This window comes from Galleria mellonella, unplaced genomic scaffold (assembly GCF_026898425.1).
Source record: "Galleria mellonella isolate WM207_F2 unplaced genomic scaffold, CSIRO_AGI_GalMel_v1 utg312, whole genome shotgun sequence".
In the NCBI taxonomy this organism is placed as follows: Eukaryota; Metazoa; Arthropoda; class Insecta; order Lepidoptera; family Pyralidae; genus Galleria; species Galleria mellonella.
In genome coordinates this window covers 8,127,838-8,149,139 of record NW_026442074.1, presented here as the reverse complement: position 1 = coordinate 8,149,139, position 21,302 = coordinate 8,127,838, and the positions used below count along the sequence as shown (strand labels likewise).

Genomic DNA, 21,302 nt, shown 5'->3' with positions numbered 1-21,302 from the left:
GTGGAAAAAGAAAACAAAATCTGGAGGGAGATTTTCTTTGTTTATTAAAAAAGAATAACTGCAGTCACAGATTTCTAAAAAACTTGGTCTGGTAATCAAAACAACTAAAAATGCAAAATAACATGTTCTGCTTTTATAATAATAAAAGACTGTAACAATGATCGAGAAATTCTCTCACAAAAATATTATCTTTTTGTGTCTAAACACCATAAAAGGTAACATTTTATATATTAATTCTAGACCTTTATATATAATAGACAATTCTCTGCATATATTGAATTGTACTATGCAACTATAGACTAACATTAAGCAATACATTTATGTGCTATTATGTAGTTTAGACAAGTGTTTTTTTTTTTTCTATTACGTACTGTCCTTCGTCTGCACAAGCTTTAATAAACGACAAAATATGACACGACGCATTGGTCAAATTTATGAGAATATATCAAAAATACCACAGACCATTAAATATAAAATGAAATATCTGTGGAATACATTGCCACTATGATAGCATAGTATCACACCCTCAGCTTGATAATTTATTTCTACCTTCTCACCTGCATGCCTTGGCTACGCCTCATCCTCATACAGGCTTCACATTGTCGGGGGAAACATTTTTGTTGATAATGGGTTCAAACAGTCCCATTACTACCATTATTAGTAATATACCCTATCAAGGAAATTTGCTTGCAGTACCTCTTATAAATCATCATAGTTATTTCTTGTGAAATTCATCACGATAAGCCAACTAACCTGACTTCATCCATATTTGTACTGGAAACCATTGAATTCTGTATAAACATACTTAAAAAAAAAGGAAAATGTTGAAACAATAACAATAAGAGCAGGTATTTTAAGAAGTGGAATCATAGTTGTTATAAGTATGTAATACTACATTATTACATACTTATAACAACTATGACACATTCTGTAATAAAATTAGCATGAATTATAAATTCTATTCGATTAATTCTTTTGCAAAAGATTTGTTCCGTAACAATTTTCTGACACATATTTATGTGGAGGTCCTTAAGAATGACAATGCATGAGGGGTGACATGGGCGTCATAGTCTATTCTGTCATATTCATAGTACTGTTTCAAAATTTAACAATTTAAAAGATTAAAATAAATTGCATGCTATAAATTATATGATACATTTATTATTGAGGTGTTTACACTAAACATCTCCTTACCTATCTTAATTGTTTTAAAAAGAAATACATTAATTTCACATTTATATAAAAAAATTTAATTGAGAAATATCTACTCAGTTCTTAGGCTTAGTGGTGCGTAGAGTGAAACCTTCACCCTTAAATGCTTGGAAAGGTTCTGACGGCGCCTCTTCTTTAGCGCTAGGTGGTCGTGAGTTTCTAATGAACTTCAATGTGCCGATTACGTAGTCGTAGTCTGGGATACCGCGTACATATGCCTAAGGGGAAAAATTATATTATTATTTGTACAGTATAAAATTAGTGTAAATACCTGTAACTCATGCTTTATACAGTTCTAAATAAGAAACTTGACAATAGCGTGTACAATATTGGGACCACTTTTGCGTCTAATTGTTGTACAATGATATGTCCAGTGACATTACACAGTGCCTGCTTATATTATCAGTTGTCACTGATGAAAATAAATATTGTGGAAATCGATTAAATGACCATGGTCCTATCCCGGGAACATAACAGTCGATATTTTGTCAAACATATTAGAATCCAACATGACAGAGGCAAGCACACTGCCATCAGTGTGTTTAGTTTGTTTTGCTATAGGTGTCATCACTAGACAGTGTGTCAGAAATTTAAATTGATTTTATCTTTACATAAAATATGCACACACGTTTATAGTTTTCAAGTTACAGTTGTTTATTTGATGTTTGTTTCTACAATGTTTGTTTTTAATTTTATATGAATTTAATTTATAACATCAAACCTGTCTAGATTGTGAAGGTTGTTGATCTGAGTCACTCTCACTTATCAATTTCTTCTTTTTACCGTCCAATCGGTTCCCTTCGCCGCCAAATACTATGAAACCACTGGGTTCTGGCATCATGGATGCAGGGTCCTCATCCATACCATCTGCGCCTGCACCACCTTCACCGCCTCTTGATATATGCTCTTCCTCTTTGTAACCAACTGGTGGTGCAAACTCCACCTAATAAGTAAATAACATTTATTTAATGTTCTCGTCATTTGGAATTTGCTACAGATAAAATAGGAAATAGATATATTATTGGGAAGCAAACAGATTTTTTTATCAGTAAAATGGAAATGAAGTTATTTAATTTCATGCAAAATTTTAAACTAGTACAGGTTGGTATGGGAACAACTATTGAATTCAAACTTAAGACAGGTCAGTGTTACAAAAATAGGTCATTAAACACTGACTACATCATCACTCATTTGAAAATTCCTGAGAAATATTTTAAAATTCACTGATTTCTCGTAAACAATAGTTTTAGGCACTGATATAGACAGTTTCTATGTCTAAATAACAATTCAAACTTCTTTTTGAAAACTTATGCAATTCGCACATAAGTACCAAGTCTATTTCTGTGGTGTAGCAGACGGTTTCAGGTGCAAGTAGTCCACTAGTATTTATAAACAGATTTTTGGGGAGGTGTGGCTCTTAGATCAGATTTATACAACTGATCTATTATTTAATCTTTATTAGTTTAAAAAAAGGGCTGGCATGATAAAAATTAATGTAAACTTTCATGATTTATAACAAGAAGCCAGATTGCAATGGTCAAAAAATATTTTACATACATACCCTCTTTATTTATGAAATATGTCAATACTCACATTCATATCACATTCAATGATGATAACAGCATTGCCAGGTTTTGTTTCCAATACACACAACTCATACACTTTTGAATTATATTTTATTGCAATTACATCTCCAGTTGTTAGACATGAAAAGTTTCGGAGGCAATTCTCCAATACTGGAAATAATGTCCAAATATGTGTATTTATTTTTTACACTTACAAGAATAATATATCAATAATATAACTCATCTATGTACAGAATATAGATTGAATGAAGATTATTTCTATTCTAATTCAGTTGCAAGATTAAAAGCCAAATGACCATACAAAGCTCCATAAAAATAAATTTATTTAAACATTAAGTATATTTATGTAAACTGGCTAGCAAAATACAAAAAAAAAAATTCAAAATAGTGTTCAAAGTAATAAGATAGATTTATCAGAATGTAAATCTTTACTAATATAAATTTAGTCTTTCGAAGTACCTGCTTTAGGATTAGTTATGTCTAAGAAGTCTTCTGAAAGTGGCTGAAACTTTGAAAATGTGGCAACAGGTAATGAAACACTCTCAATCTGAATCAGAGCTCCTTCTTCTAATACTAAATTTGCCATCATCTGAGGATGAATACAATTACAATAATTAATTAAAATACTCTTCCATCCATTTCATTTAGTCCATTTCTAAAAGGTTCCTTTTGGCCATTCAACTATATAAAATTATACTAACCCAGTGCGGTAGATAGACTTTACCCTCGTCAGCTACAAACTCCAATACACCACAGTGTGTAATTCTTTTTGTTTTTTTATTAGTCAATTTAAAGATCATTGGATACTCTATATTAAGTCGAGTAAGCTGTTCTAGAGCTGATGGAGGCATGATTACTGGAAATGTATTATAATTTTTATTACATTAATAAATTATACACAATTCAACTGATACAGTTTTTGGTCTTTATCTACTCACTTTTTCCACCTCTTTCAACGTCTTGCCTTTCGTTTCCAGGCAACATAGAGACAGAAAAACATCTATATGTCATGTTGAATGGTCTTGTAATTTCGTGAAACATATTGAATCCAAACTGAAACTACAAATGTGAACATTACAATCGTGATTATGAATTTAAATCAAATTGTTATATAGGTTTTTGAACTTACCATCTTGAATATTTATTGTCTATTACACAAAATATGAGACAAATAAATAAGTGCAAATCATTCGTCGAACGGAGACAATAGAATTGATTCAATCAAAACATTAGATAGGTAGTTTTTTTATGTTTTTTTTGACAGTGGGTGGTGTTGACAGTAGTACCATTCTATCATTTGTTTTTGACATAAATGACATTTTAGATAGGTAGATGCATAGATAAAGAATGTATTACTTATTGTCTCTTCTAAAACTATATACTCACTAAACACTGCTAAAAGTAATTCTGCAGATATATAATTTAATAAAAAAAAAAATTCAATTATTTAAAGGAAAAGCTACCAAAAATAACATATTCTACTCTACTACATGATAAAATTAAAAACTATTATACCTATAATAATAAAAGAAAACATATATATTCTGTTTTATTATTAAAAATTTCGTAATTGTAGATTCTATTTTAATATAATTACTAACCAATTAAACTACATGTAGTATTTTGTGGAGAAAGCTTGATTAATTTCGGGACCATCCGGGACTCTTAATCTAAACTTAAAAACTAGTTAAACTTTCTCGACTAAAATATACATAAATTAAAGCGGTTAATTATTACACTGAAGTAACATGTTAAATAAAATAAATATCATGTCATTTCTATATATATAATTCACTAATTACACCTAGTATATGGTTCGAAAAAAATTGTTAATTCGTTTATACATATATAATCTTCAATGACTGATCGTCTACGGATAATATCTAAACCTTAGACATGAATTTTTGTAAGTTATGAACGCATCAGTAGAATACTTTTTTTTCGACATTTGCCATTTCATTCATTTGTGTATGTGGCAGGCAGCTGCTGTTGTAGATTATTCATTATATTTCTCCGAATTAGGACAAATATCTACCCCCTTTTTTCCTTCATGTAGAATTTAATAAATTTGTGAGTAATAATTTAGCTAAATTAAAACAACTTAAACATTTTTCACGTCCGGTCCCCGGTCGTTGTCAATTTTCTTTTGAACGCCATGTTGATTGTCAAAAGTGTTTTCGGGTGAAATAGCAGTGAATTCATTTGTGTTATTTTTTCAGACTCCGCGATTTTCTAAGGTCGCATTTTGTCCGGTTCAGTGTTGTTGCGGTAATAGATCGAATAACTATGGCCCAAGTTTTACCTATACGTTTCCAAGAGCATTTACAGGTGAGTACGCCCATCAGTTTATTAGATTTACCGATAGCGCTTCCTCTTGACAAAATTAACAATGTATAGATGAAAGATATGGAAAGTAACAATAGGATGTTCCGTATTTTCTTATATACGGAAATAAAGTGATTATTGGTGACATTGCGCAATTACGAAATGTCAGTTACCACCCCCTACCGTACTTACAGGAGTGTACGATAGGGTATTGATTTGTTCCACATTCCCCAAGATCATGTTATGGTCTCTCTGCCAAGTTTATGAATATTTAGGTTACTAGTAAGTTCTAATATAATGTAAAATAATAGGTACTTTAATATAATCATAGAGACTATTTCCAATGTTACAGCCTTTTTATTATTGAAAGGATTCTGTATTTGTAATCTCATTAAAAAGAGATATAAGAAAATGGACCATTAATCCTTCTTTAATCACTTTTCTTTCAAGTGGAATGTGTTAATCTGTTATAGACTTGAATAAATCCTAAAAATTAATGAGAAAAGATGTAAGATCTTTGAATTATTAGTTTAGCTGTAAAATTAAAACAAATACTGAAATAGTACTAATAAAAAAAATCAATATGAAATGGTTATGTCAGTAAAATGACTATTATTGATTCTTTATTATTAATATTATTATCAATTATTTGAATCAAATTACATAGATAGATCATATTCATCCAGTAGGATTAACAGATTGGGCACTTTTTCCAAATAATTTACTTGGGTGGAACAAATGGGTTACAGTTAGTTATATAATAATTGGTACTTTAGGGTGCCTTCATAGTGTCTTAATCTTGTTTTTACATGTTGAAAAAAAAACCTAGAACTTCAATAAAAAAATAATTTCATAAAATATTATGGGTCTTGGTAATATGAACAAATAATTTTTATTATTTTTATTTATTTTAAAGTCATTGAATAAGATTATTATTTATTTATCAGATATTATACTAATTTTATTATATATTTTTATTTAATTGATTATTGAAATATAAATGTTGCAGTTGCAGTGATGATTCATTTATATTTTGTAAGGCTCAGCTTAGTTGAAAGTATTGTGTAACATTTTTAAAGCCTAACAAACAACTAAACAATTACATTCATCATCATTATCATGTCAGCCTTAAACTGTCCACTGCCGAACATAAGCCTCCCCCTTGGGGGTTTGCCAGTATTTGCTATGCTTGGCAGGCAGATTGGCAACCACAGTCAGGCTTTAGAGATGTTTTAAGAGGGATGCTGCTACCCATCCCTCACCTTCCCTTAGTCGAAGCAGTGGCCTATTCTATATATAAACAATTTCATTGCAATAATTAAATTGCATATCAGTAAAAATATATTTATTACATTTAAATAATTTAAATTGTTTTTCAATATTTTTCTAATCATATATATTTTAATATCAGTAAAATAACAGATTTTATATAAAAGCTATACACAATAATATAATATAACTCACAACTATTTGCCCATGTAAAATAAGGTGAAAAATATTATATAGTTTAAATGTGTAGCAATTGCTAATATTAGTAAAATAATAGTAACATGGATTATCCATAGCAAACTGATAAAGAACTGTTAAGTTATAATGTAAAAAAAAATATTATATATTAGAAGAACTAATCATTGAAATAATTTAATTTTTCTTATTAATTTACAAAAACACATTATCAGGATAATTATAATCTCATTTTATATTCATCTTAATTTTTTTAAAGAAGTTTAATTAATTATCAATATAAAAATTTGAGATATCAACAGATCAGTAAAATATGTACAGTATACATATATTTTTTATTCATTCAATAATATTATGTTAATTTTATAATATGAAATATTAAAAAAATTTAATAAAATTTTTACTATGTATATTCACACAGCTAAAATTTTTTTGTGTATCTTCAGCACATTATATTGATAAACTTTGATTACATTGTTTATATTTTTCCTTGTTTATATTTTTTTATATGTGTGTAAAAGTAATAACAAACTTTTTGTGTATTTACATAATGCCATAACACTAAAAAAAAACTCCTGATAAATGTGATTGCAATGTTTCTTTATATCTCTATTTTTTTCCCAGCAATTGTTTACTACTTCAAATAGTTTTCTATTATGATAGAAATTAATTATTCTTTGTGAACAGTGGTTATTAGTTTTTTCTCATGTTATAAAATAACATTTAGGAATATTTCTTTTTAATTTGAAATAGTATGTTTGCTTGCTTTATCTCATTGCTTAATTCCTGAGATATTACAACAATGCACCAATGATTCAGACATGTTTATTATCATCATCTATTGTAAGAAACCCTAAAAAAGTGGGGTCTCCCAATATAGGTGTTTAATTATGTAATAAAGAGACTTCATTAGCCTATGGTAATACTATGTATATGGAGAATAAGATTATTATTATTAAACTTAATAGTGTAGTAAAATTTACTGCAGATTAAACATTTTGTTACACAATGGCCCAATTGACCTGACTCCATCTTCCATGTATAATGGGTATAACAATGTTTGAAAGTAGCATTCATCTGTTTAAATATAAATAAGATTGTTTCATAAAAGAAAATATTTCAATTATGGCAAAATCAATTATTTTGATTTAAAAACCAAATTACTGGACTGATTTGGATAAAATTCTATGGTAGCAATCTTTAATTTTTTTTTTCTTTTAGTTTAAAAAGGAATTTTGCAAATCATTTTATAACTAACAACTAAATTGAGAACCTTAAAGTTGGTTGAAAATGGAGAAAATCTGAACTCTGCACTAGCAAAATGTTTATTAATAATGGGGCGGGGAAGGGATTGTCAGTAATGTGAAGTACCAGCATTATTGCTAGCAATCAACCTCCCTTTTGTCTCCTCTGGAAACCATTGTGTTAAATTTAAGATGTATCATCATGATGGTGTAATTGAACTGCCTTTTTATTCTCACCTAACCTCTTTCATTGGTGTCACTAGCTTATACTGTTAGGTGGAGTTATCATTCCATTACCATCCATTGAACAAAAAACATTACCTCTTATAAATAGTTGATGAGTAAAAATAAAAAAGAAACATATTTGTTGCAGCTCACAAATGTGGGCATCAACCCAGCATCCATATCATTCAGCACCCTCACCATGGAGTCGGACAAATTCATCTGTGTCCGAGAAAAGGTGGGGGAAACAGCACAGGTGGTCATCATCGATATGGCAGATCCCACCAACCCTATCCGCAGACCAATCAGTGCTGATTCTGCTATTATGAACCCAGCCAGTAAGGTCATTGCACTCAAGGGGAAGGCTGGAGTTGAAGGTATGTAAATATTCAGTTTAACAGATTTTTAAATTTTTTAAAGAATTAAAAAGCCGCTGTTAATCAAAATGCACCTAACTATAATGATATATCGTTTAATACACGTTAATATACTAAAAAATTTACCAGAGAGGGATTTTTACAAAAGTCGGCTGCTTGCGCACTTCTGTACCATTCGTGTTTCTTCTGAGAATAGTTGTGTTTGCATGGCTGTGTTTTAAGTTGGAATATAACAATGAATTTACAGGATATAAAGGCATAATATCTTAGTCCTCAAGAATGGCAACGGATTATATTTTTTATTTTATTAGACACAAAACAAATCATAACTATAAAAAACTTAAATAGTAGTTACATTTGTGATACAGCTAATTTACAAACTAATTACATGTGTACGGCTTGAGTAATTCATGTAAAAACAGTTTGCAACAGAGTGTGCAATTGAAACAAGCACATATAAAGAAGAAAATACTATATAAATATATTAAAGACTATCGACCCATCCCGGCTTCGCACGGGTAGACATTTCTACAATATTTTATATTTTTATCTGATCCTACCTAGCTACCTATTTCATAGATGTGCCCGCAACCATCTGCTCCTCTCCCGCATCGCTACAATGCCTGGCTAGCTAGCCACACGACCGACACGGCGCGGATGACGGGCGGCGCCTTTCTATATCTGACTTTTTAACATAATATCTTTCGAATGAAATATACTTAGGATTTGAAAAATTCAAAAAGTAATCTGCAGGTATTGAAACAATTTTAAATACAAAATATGTTATTTGGATAAGGATTAATAAATAGGTATGAATAACATATACAATGCGACAGCGTTATTTTTTCTATTTCTATGACTTATTATATTCGTAATATCTACTGAATGGAATAGCCGATTTGAACGATTCAAAAAGTAATCTACATGAATTGAAACAGTTTTGAAAACAATATGATTTATTTGGATAAGGATTTAAACAGAAACAAAAAAAAATCCATACTATAAAATAATACTCTAAAATGTTTCTCACCAGTGATATTCATATAGAGAAATAAAACTGCGCGGATTTTTAAAGTTTTTTGTTAATCTAGCAATTGATTGCTTCTGTTTATAATAGATTCATAATGTAGATTAAAAGAAAGTATGTCATTGAAAATAACACCATGATCATTAACAACATTCCTACGCTTCATTATTTGTCCAGTAATTGTAAATTAACGCATGAAAGGTATCATGGGCGACACAGTATACTCTATCCAAGGTATTGTTCATGTCTGTAGGCGATGGTTACCACTTTCCATCAGGTGAGCCGTCAGCTTGATTGCAATTCTAAATTGCATAAAAAAATTATAAATCTTTGGAAATATAGTTATTATTCTCAACGGGGTTTTTTTAGATTCTTGATTAAACGAAGAAAATAGAATAGAAAACATAATAGAGTTTTGCCAGTAGTTGCCACGCTTGACAGGTGGATTGGCAATCGCAGTTAAGTTTTGATGATGGTTTGAGAGGGATACTGCTGCCCATCCCTTGACCATTAAGTTTCTTTAGTCGCCTTTTAAGACACCCATGGGAAAGGAGGGGATGACCCACTGTATGCCGGGACCATAGCATAGAATATAAATAGTGTATATTTAAAGAAACATATTTTATGTATAGAGGAGTAATTCTTATAATTTTGTTAATTATAAATTTGTCTGTCTTTTATTCTTTATATATAACATATGTAACATTATATGAAACTACAAATAAATGTAGAGTGGTGACTTAAAGAAGTGAGTTTTGATTTGTATTGACCTCCCTACATGTTTGGAATAATTTGAATGTTTCTCAGTTAATAAAGGGTTAAACGATGATCCATTAATCTGCTATTAACTTTCTTTTGCGTTTTATAAAAATGTAATTTATGTTTTGAAAACATATTTGGCAATGAGTCACTTCTCTTGTGATTTAATGTTCTTGGCACGAAACTGAAACGGAATTACGGAAACCGACAGTTAAAACAAACACATTCTCACAAAGACTTGTATGTCACTGCCCCCTGTCTAATATGCGTATTATTTGAAATGGGATTTAAAATTATCACTAACAATTAGTTATGAATGTTACTATTAACTCAAGATCATAAATCTTTATTAAATATTTATACACAACTAAATAGACTTACATCTATTTCGGTATGGCTGAAGTAATTTAATAATCGTTTTAAATTTACATATTTCTATTGTTATTGACTTTTGTCCGTAATTTGATATGCATGGATTTTTGGAAACCTTTTCTAGGTGGTGTATCAAAATAAAAATACACCAGATTTTGAGTTAGACCTTCAGGAATACAACTGTAACAACGGCATTCAATTTGGTGAACGAAATTTCTAAAATTTATTGTTTTGACTCATTAAGATTAATAATCATTATGTTATTATCGTGTTTGTAATTCTCACTACTATAGAAATGATTGTAATGAACAATTATCACCCGTTTCCAGTACTCTGACTTGTAGACTAACAATTTTTTTAAACTATAACATGCACAATATCAGCCATAGGTTCTGCGATTACCATATTTGTACAAATAGGACAAAAGTTGCCTATTTTTAAATATAGAATCTGTATTATAGTCGTGTACTGTTATTTACACGATAAAAAAAATTAATTTAATCACGGTATATTCGTGATAGTCGTGGTAGCCAGAGGCACTCCTCCATTGTAGCAGTTATAGTAAACGTGACATTCAGTGTCTACTATTCGCCAAGTATATTAGAATTAAAAGTGTAGCAGGGGACGAGCCTACCACTCGTTTTCAAAGATTATACTCCTGCATATATGATTATACTCTTGAAATATAAGTTTAAAATTAAATGAGAACAAGGTTGATTTTTATCAAACAAACATTAGAAGTTTATAACTAAATTGCAATGAACTATTTGGACACCGAAGGCTTCTGACCTTTTTTTAATCAACTCAGATTGATGCCCTTTATAATAGTATCTAATTTTGTACGCATGATGAATAAATATTAGGTATTTAAATAAAATTAATAGGGGGGAAAAGGTATTGTTAGTAATGGAGATTAAGAATCCCATTGCTAGCAATATATCCAACCAGGTCAACCTCCTCGCGGTTCCTCCTGGAAACTATCATAATTAATTAATTCCTGATGAATTCATCATGATGGGCTAACTGGCCTGTTTTCATCCTCATCGATCACCCTTCACTGGTGCCCCGCCAGCGTATCCCATTAGCGCAGGCGGGGTTATTTCATCCAATAAAAAAAAAAAAAAATTAACAGATTGACCACTACTAATTAAAAAAGATGTCCCCCTTAATAGACGATATTACAGTAGGCGGTTTGTTACATCTTGTTCGGCAAAAAAACTGCGATTTCGTGACAAAATACCGATAAACGAAAACTGACGAAGACGTGTTTGACGACACGTTAAATTGAAAATGTTTTAATTTGGACCGCAGATCGTATGTCTAAATGTAAATAAAATTAATATGACAGGCCCATGTATTTCGTGTACAATGAAGGCGGCTATGAAATTCTTAATAACAGAGCGTCGTCCTCACATGAGTGGTAGTAACGACGATGTTAATCTAATTTTCCTTTTAAGGACTGTTATGCAGATCTTCGAAAATAATGGTACGTTGATAGACATTACAGAGCATTGCAATAAATAATAGTCGAAATAAAAAAAAAATCAGTATAATAATTATACTGTATTAATATTAAAATCGCCAAAGTCTGTAAAGATAGATGAATGAATCATCCATTCATTCTTTTATCATATAAGGATGTTTGTTATTCATACAAAAATATTGAACGGATTTCAATGAACAAGAAAGGAGGTACACGAGTAATTTATACTCTAATATAGTACATAGAATATTTTATACACTGATTCACTCAGGCAAAATCGCGAGAAGCAGCTAGTTTTCAATATTAAGGATATTATGATATTGTGCCATTGCTCTCGGTCGCGTACTGTTTGACTCATTGTTTAGAACGACCGACAAAATGACGTCACCTTAGTAAAAGCATTATCTATGTGATATAAATCATTACTAACTTTACATTTTAAATATTTTTTTATTTTTTAATAATTTATAATAATAACTATAACAATTATAACTGTTTATGTCATGCAATTAATTATAAATTATCCATAAATTGTTTTAAATTTGCTAATAATGTTATATGATGGGGATTTTTTATTGGCATAGAAAAATTATTATGAGTTATATTTTTAATTTCTTTTTATTTATATTAACGATCTAATATATATAATTCATATCATTAAAATGTTAATATAAATTAAAATTATGTAAATAAAAATATTAATTATCTTCTTCCCTTTAAACAATGCCAGTTTTAGTTACTCGTTCATTTATGAAAATATTAAAGTGTTTACCGAATTGAATCTGTGGTACCCCCTGTAGTGAATATTCTATTTATGCCATAATGTATGCGTCCGTTATTTTGTTTATTACCCTTCTAAGGCCCACGCATACGGCGGACAAAAACCTTTGTGTGAGCTGTACTAGCACAATACGTGTGCGTTGTTGCATGCAGTTTTAGGAGTTGGACTATCTATTTATATCGAAGTTTGTCTTCCATCGGATTTAAAAGCGTAAGACGAGACAATAAAAGGATATTTTGTCCGTGTAAATGTTCACCGTGTCCGCAGACCTTTATTATTAATACACGTCGTAAATTGTGTATGCGACAGGTAGCGGCATATTTTATATCACGCTATCACAACACGGGGGCGGTGCTTGAGATACGATGAGTCACAGTTGTGAACTAGCCTTGATAAACTATAGACCTCTGTACATGTACAATAATAAAATACTAATTGCTTTGACTATTATTGTTTTTAATTTCGAAGAAAGGGCGTAGTATTAACGTCCTTGTCACGCTTTGAACAATGTTTTATGCGCTGTTCTTAGTTTGTTACAAATTTTGATGTAAAGAAGAGTTTATTTTTCTGAACAGCTCAAACAAATATTATGAAAATGGCCATACACTTATTAGGTATTTGGTACGGAGAAGACCATAGGCTACTTTTTATTTAAAAAATTCCGTGGAATAATAAAATTGTAAACATTAGATAATAATGGTAAAACAAATAAGGTTATGCTCTTCAAGGCTGGTAAAAAATTAAATTCCAGATCTATGCCAAGATTGCTGGCAACGAATATAATGTCGTTACTAAATTCCAGTATATGGGCCATTGGGTCTTTGATGACCTATATGTGTTGACCCCGACATCTATAGGGAATGTAGAACTTGGTAAAGATCAGTGCAATGTGCTAGGTCGCATTTTTTACGTTGTTCTATTAATATTAATTTTTTATTCAGGCCATACATTCGTTTTTATATATAAGGGTTGATTCTAAAGCGCTATTCTATTAAACCGATTTCTATTTTGATAGTTTTGCAAAAGTACTATTTTGTAGGTTATCATAGAATTAATTTATAACAATGTTTATTTGAAATCCTATTGTCTACGTTATAAATGCAACAGTTTGTAAGGACGGATGTTACTTTTTTTTGCAAAAATAATTGAAGGAATTTTAAATTAAGACGCGGTAATATTAAGTTAGAACTTAGCACATGAGGTATTTTATGTATCTCTATCACGCGAATAAAACCACGAGATACATGTAGTTTATATTGGTCCTTATAATAAAGATTAACTCGTGATATTAAATTGAGATTTTAATTTTATATAAGTTTAAATTTATATTTAATATAGTTTTAAAGAATGACGCATCAAAATCAGCTCCTTATTTACCAAGATGTCCTGCAAGTCCAATAGAATAATTGGATTGACTTTATTTATACTATGTCAAATATTTTCGCATTACATTACTGTAATGTGGGTACTTTATAATGTTGTATGTAGGTAGGTAAGATTTTGATAGCTTATAAAAAAGAGATATACAATTGAATAAAACACGTTTTATTTATTACATTGGCGACGAGGATTTTTAATGCAAGAAATTGAAGATTATACTAATAAAGTAGAAATTTGTGACGAACTACGTGTAGAATCTTGTGTGCACGAAATGTCGATCGGCAAAATATTAGATTTTGACATTTTATTACATGTTTTATTTATTACAATTACAATACATTGATAGATTTTATACAATAGTGTCCAAAAAATAACTTATCTGTGAGGTGGTAACGGCTTATAAGTACGAAGCACCGGGGGGAAGGGATTGTTAGTAATGGAGTCTAACTGACCCATTGCCAGCAATGCACCCTATCAAGTCGACCTCCACATGGTTCCCCCTGGAAACCATTTATTACGATGTGCTTTCATCGTCACTTATCACTTACTGGTGCACCGCCAGCGTATACCTATAGTGCAGGTGGGATTACCATTCCATTATCACCCATTAAAAAAAAACTACGAAGCACCATTTTTGCCCTAATAGTCAAACCTATAATGTGGTACTATGTGGAAACGGCACGGTACATAAAACTATGTCTGATATAATTTGATTATTATTATGTTAATGTGTCTGTAGAATCAAAAACTGGAAATTTATACAAGTGAGAAAACAGAAAAGAAATATCCTCTAATTCTGGTCAAAACATTATTATAATTATCTATCTTGTTCTCTTGCAGCCCAAAAAACGCTTCAAATCTTCAACATTGAGATGAAGTCCAAGATGAAGGCGCACACCATGACTGAAGACGTAGTGTTCTGGAAGTGGATCTCCTTAAATACCCTGGCGCTGGTCACCAAGATGTCCGTTTACCATTGGTCGATGGAAGGGGACTCGACGCCAGTGAAAATGTTCGACAGGCATTCCTCACTAGCCGACTGCCAAATCATTAATTACCGGACTGATCCGAAACAGCAGTGGCTGTTGCTAGTTGGTAAGTTATCAACATTGCTGCATCATAGCAGTAACGATTATAGAACTAAGATAAATATTAAGCTATCAAGATATATTGCGCAAGACTTCATATCGATAACATAGTCGTAGAATACTGACGGATCTATATATTTAATATTTGTCAGATCCGTCAGTATTCTACGACTATGACGATATAGAATTCAAGATTAAAATAAATATTTTATATGGAACACTGGACTTGTAGATTTTTGTCTTTGACATGTACTGACTGCACTAGAGAGTGATACCGCTTCTGTCTCGCACTTGCATAATTAAGATTGTTAACACTGTTTATCATTGCCGGACATATAGTTAAAGACATCGATGTACAAGGCTTTGTCAGTCAGAATAGAAATTATGGCCAATTTTGAGTCGAGTAAGCATACGTCACGAAGCTATTACGTTACATTGTTATGTCCCCTATTTGATATTTTTTAGGATTAAACAAAGGTACATTATGTCTGTATTAAATTGCCTGTAACATGCAACTCTCAACAGTAATAGCGACAGTTTAATAACGTAATTTTTAGACAACCAGACCGAGAAATTTCATAACAGTTGATTCAAAATTATTCATTAAAAACTTCTTATAGGTTTTGCATGGTTATGCATTTTCAATAACTATTTTCGCTCAATTGCATTTGTATTTATATGAAAATTTATACATGTTTTTTTAATTAATTTTTTTTTGCAGGCATCTCCGCACAACAGAATCGCGTAGTAGGTGCAATGCAACTCTATTCAGTAGAGCGCAAGTGTTCGCAACCGATCGAAGGTCACGCTGCGTCGTTCGCCACCTTCAAGGCCGAGGGCAACGCTGAGCCGTCAACGCTTTTCTGTTTTGCCGTAAGAACGGCACAAGGTGGCAAACTGCATATTATTGGTAAGTATACTTCTTGTTTTATCTTTATATATTATTGTTTGATGGATGAAAATGGAATAATATACGCCTGCGCTATTGGTATACGCTAACGGATCAGTGAGAGATAATAGGCGAGGATAAAAGCAGGTCAGTTAGGCCATCGTGACAACTTTCACAAGAAACCACGATGGTTTCCAGAGGGAACTGCGTGGAGGTCGACCTGATAGGGTAGGACCCCATTACTGGCAGTCCCTTATCCCCTATTTTTATATTAGATACCTTATGGAGTAGATGGTGGGAAATTGTATGTTAAAGAGTTATTACATGGTAGTTATATTGCCGTGTGGTCCTGGCATAGAAAGGGCCACCCTTTCCTTACCTATGGATATCGTAAGAGAACTTCAGAAATGGGCATTTTAAGAGGGATGCTGCATCCCTCTTAAAACATCACCAAAGCCTGCAAAAACAAAACTGCGGTTGCCAACCCGCCTGCAAAGAGTGGCAAATACTGGCTAAATCTCCCTTGTGGGGGAGGCCAATGTTCAGAAGATGATTGTTAACGGCTGAAATGGTTATGATATGATAGTAGTTATAGTTGTACATATTTTTTTTTTTATATTTTATGAAAACATTTGCGTGATTTTCGGAGACTATTCTCCGAAAAAATGTGTATGTATACAGCATCATTTTAAGGGAATGTTATACTAGTGGGATTAAACATTTCTTTCTCGAGAAACAAAGATGTTGAATGGAAATATTGTCAATCATTTATTTCATTGACTAGGTGTGCTTCAGATAGTTTCCAAATATATACATAGGAAGGTATCAGTACAAAAATAAATATTGTAATAAAAATGCAATATACAAACAATATATGATAAATAAATATGAAGCAACACATTTAACATGCAATAATATATAACAATAATAGAAATAAAATTCTATACTAACTGAACACAAATATCCGACGAAACTCCAGCAAGTTGGAGGCAAATATGTCTAGTTGTAAATACTGGTTCATAACATCAACAAGTAATCCAATGTAAGAAAGAGGAGAGCTTGCTTGTTCAACTGTTCTTCATAATGAATGGAACATCAATGTCTATCTACTCGCACATAGCTACTGGTCGCTCCAATTGATCTTCTTAATTGTAACACTTCTATTCAGCAAATAAAGTATTCGGTTGTTTAAAACATTGGCTGAAATAATAAATAACAATAATTTATAGAAAAACAATATAATATTAACCAGTTTTGTTGTGTTTTTAATACATTTTCTTGCCAAAATGTTCATTTCTGTTTTTTTTTTTTGATGAGTGAAAATGGTATGGTAACCCCGCCTGCGCTAACAAGATACGCTGGCGGAGCACCAGTGAAGGGTGATAGATGAGAATGAAAACAAGCCAGTTAGCCCATCATGATAAATTCATCAGGAATTAACCATGATAGTTTCCAGAGAGAACCGCGAGGAGGTCGACCTGGTTGGGTATATTGCTAGCAATAGGATTCTTAGTCTCCATTACTAACAATCCCTTTCACCCCTCAGTTCTGTGTTAGGTTCAATAAGGATACTAATGATTTTGAAATCGCCTATTATCTTCTTGTGTACAATTATTACATTAAAATTACTTTTAAAGTAAGAACCATTTAGTAAATTTATATTCTTAATTCGTACAGAGGTGGGCCAAACTCCTGCGGGTAATCAGCCCTTCCCCAAGAAAGCGGTCGACGTGTTTTTCCCTGCCGAGGCACAGAATGACTTTCCAGTCGCCATGCAGGTGTCACCGAAATACGACGTCATATACCTGATCACTAAGTATGGCTATATCCACATGTATGATATCGAAACCGGCACATGCATCTACATGAACCGTATCTCATCCGACACCATTTTTGTGACTGCCCCTCATGAAGCAACTGGTGGTATTATTGGTAAGTACACATGTGTATATAACATTTACTAACTTTAATTGCATTTGTGATTTGGATTTTCGGACTTAATAATATGCTGACTTTTTTTCGACATCATTCATTAATCTTACAATAGATAGATACTCTTTGTTTCTTCTAAAAGATTACTGTAGTAAACTTATTATAAATAGATACAAACAATTACGAGAATCGTTCACCCTGAATTAAAAGGTAATAAACAAATAAACATTTACAATATAAGTCTCTTGGATAGTAAAATAATAATGATTTACTATAAAAAATATATATATATATATATTCATTCATTCATTCATTGCAATATTTCGATTATGCTTAAATGACTGAATGGATCCCATTGTATTATGGTACATACAAGAAGAATGATAACCTGTGTTTGTTAGTTTGTAACACTTTATTGTACAGTAAAGTTTTAACTTATAGGATACAGAGTTCTTAAGAAAAGAAGTACAATGGGCGGCCTTATCGCTAAAAGCAATCTCTTCCAGGCAACCTTTGGATGGTTAGGAATAGTTCTAAAGTTTTACAATGTATTTGTTGTATTTCCATTTAATAATTTATTAGACTAAAAGTAAAAATACTTTGGTCGCAAGTTTAGTCTTATACAAAATTCAACAATATTTTGTGTTTATATTTAGGCGTGAACCGCAAAGGTCAAGTGCTCTCTGTAACAGTGGAGGAAGACTCCATAGTGCCGTACATAAACACGGTGCTGCAGAACCCCGAGCTGGCATTGCGGCTAGCGGTGCGCAACAACCTCGCCGGAGCTGAAGAGCTGTTTGTTAGGAAATTCAACATGCTCTTCACTAACGGACAGTACGGCGAGGCCGCTAAGGTAGGTCTTTTAAATGTATTTTTTTTATTGCACTTGTAAATTACATTGTTAATACATTTATAAATATTGTGAGCAAGCATAGACTTATTTCTGACAGAGATAAGTCCACGCTTGCTCAGATAACTTTTAAGCTTGATCAGTCAACCCAATACAGTTGGAAAGCATGTCGTTAGCAGGCAGCTAAAGTGCACTAACAACTATTATTTTAATTAGGTATTTTGTTATATTAAAAGTCCCTCGATGTCTGTTGGAAAAGATCTAGATGAGCAATCGGCATAATTTCCTTAAAAAAATTACATTAGTAAACTTACAAAAAAATATATATAAAAAATTCCAAGAAAACTGGGTGGCCTAATCGCTAAAAGCGATCTCTTTCAGGCAACCTTTGGATGGAGAAGAGTCATTGTAAGCGATTTAATCGAAAGTGCGAAATTCTATTCGTCTTTTTACTTCAACTTTCGAAAATAATTAACAAATAAACGAAATATTAAACAGCTTTACAATTAGCTGTTTAATATTTACATACATTACATAATCTTTATAAGTGGCAAAATACTTGTACTTCTTCCATAAGACATGTAATTATGTTTATCCTAATTCACGAGGCTGAAGTCGCAGATTACAGCTAGTCTCTACATCTTAATTTTTTATTTTTGTTTAGGTAGCAGCAATGGCTCCCCGTGGTATACTGCGGACGCCGCAGACCATCCAACGATTCCAGCAGGTGCCCACACAGCCGGGGCAGACGTCACCGCTGCTGCAGTACTTCGGCATCCTGCTCGACCAGGCACAGTTGAATAAGTTCGAGTCACTCGAGCTGTGCCGGCCCGTACTGCTACAAGGTCAGTCTATATCTCTATAAATATTCTTCTTTATCCAAGCCCCTATTACAACAGGAATTTCAGGAAATCCTTTCTTAATGCAAGTTTCTATCCAGTTATTTATATTGCATTCATATAGAAATTAGTTTTAATTATTAGTTAATTAAGACTTATTATTCCATTGTTTCTGCCCACCCTAATAAGAGACAGGCGTGACAGATATGTATGTATGTATGTAAGACTTTTTAAGCAAAGTTAAAGCAAAAGAGGTTCTTACTTCGTCTAAATATTTACGTCGACAATTCTGAACTGATTTTTGCAATTCTTTGCGATTGATAGGGTTTGCTTTTATGTTAGCCCCATTTAAATTAATTATATTGCAACACAGGCCGCAAACAACTTCTTGAAAAATGGCTGAAAGAAGAAAAACTGGAATGTTCTGAAGAATTGGGTGATTTGGTGAAGCAGGTGGATCCGACGCTCGCGTTATCAGTGTATCTGCGCGCCAATGTAGCCAGCAAAGTGATACAGTGCTTCGCGGAGACTGGCCAGTTCCAGAAAATTGTCCTGTATGCCAAGAAGGTGAAATTAACTTGTCTAATCGGTAGTAAAACCTAACATGCATTTATCAATTTTTATTGATTAAAATAATTTATTTAATGATAAATTATATAATATACACATATTTCTGTACTTTTAGTAATTATGGAGTGTTAATATTTACTAAAGAAAGGTTACTACGATCATATAGTACCTGTTCAAATAATAGCAAACAAATCTAACAGTATGTTTTGTTAGTACACATATAAAAAAGAGCGAGACACTGGACATTCCTATCTCATTCTTTCTCTTGCATATGGTGTCATAACATACTTATTGATACAAATAGATGCATATACCACTAGTTTAAGGAGACTCGTGAAAAAGAGATTGAAAATTTAAAAAAGAAATAATAACAGACATTTTTATTTTTTGGCAGGTTGGCTACACACCTGATTATATTTTCCTGCTACGTTCCGTAATGCGTACCAATCCTGAACAAGGAGCAGGGTTTGCGGGAATGCTAGTCGCGGAAGAGCCTCCTTTGGCCGATATTAATCAGATAGTTGACGTGTTTATGGAACAAAACATGGTGCAGCAGTGCACTGCTTTCCTACTCGATGCTCTCAAGAACAATCGACCCGAAGAGGGGCCGCTGCAGACTAGGTACCGTATTATTTTATTATTTATAATGGTTATTGATGGTGAAAAATATAGGTATTAGGATAAGCTTAAAATTAGTCTAAGGTGACCAAATTAAACCTCACTAAATATCCAATCATTGCTGTCCTTTGCTATTACTGGTTATTAATTATACTGACCTGAACTATATGAACAGATAGGTATTATAACATCTGATGGAAAAGTTAATAGCATCCGGAAAGTCTATTTTTAAAACTGATGTGCATCCATAATAAAAATTATGAAAAATGAATGTAGTAAGGTCT

The 21,302-nt window shown here is 31.9% G+C and overlaps 2 protein-coding genes across 3 annotated transcripts in view; one reads left to right on the top strand and one right to left on the bottom strand.

Moving 5' to 3' along the window:
- Positions 1-21: 21 nt before the first annotated feature.
- LOC113514964 (ubiquitin fusion degradation protein 1 homolog) lies at positions 22-4,082 on the bottom strand. Of its 2 annotated transcripts, none has more exons than XM_026899063.3 (7): positions 3,928-4,082; positions 3,737-3,857; positions 3,500-3,654; positions 3,258-3,387; positions 2,806-2,948; positions 1,934-2,155; positions 22-1,430 (listed from the first exon to the last, which is right to left on the bottom strand). In XM_026899063.3, exons 1-7 carry the CDS (start codon positions 3,928-3,930, stop codon positions 1,269-1,271), a joined length of 936 nt encoding a protein of 311 aa, XP_026754864.1. In that variant the 5' UTR covers positions 3,931-4,082; the 3' UTR covers positions 22-1,268. The 2 variants fall into 2 exon arrangements, with proteins under 2 accessions (XP_026754864.1, XP_052751763.1); XM_052895803.1 differs by having other exon boundaries at positions 3,737-3,851; positions 3,928-4,053.
- A 632-nt stretch (positions 4,083-4,714) lies between these two features.
- LOC113515193 (clathrin heavy chain) overlaps positions 4,715-21,302 on the top strand; it is a 29,700-nt gene continuing 13,112 nt past the window's right edge. The window contains exons 1-10 of the mRNA XM_052896128.1: positions 4,715-4,868; positions 5,018-5,126; positions 8,205-8,430; positions 15,073-15,327; positions 16,042-16,230; positions 17,887-18,141; positions 18,798-18,998; positions 19,660-19,836; positions 20,204-20,397; positions 20,795-21,021. Coding sequence (XP_052752088.1) covers positions 5,085-5,126; positions 8,205-8,430; positions 15,073-15,327; positions 16,042-16,230; positions 17,887-18,141; positions 18,798-18,998; positions 19,660-19,836; positions 20,204-20,397; positions 20,795-21,021 — 1,766 coding nt within the window. The 5' untranslated portion in view covers positions 4,715-4,868; positions 5,018-5,084. The remainder of the gene's footprint in view (positions 4,869-5,017; positions 5,127-8,204; positions 8,431-15,072; positions 15,328-16,041; positions 16,231-17,886; positions 18,142-18,797; positions 18,999-19,659; positions 19,837-20,203; positions 20,398-20,794; positions 21,022-21,302) is intronic.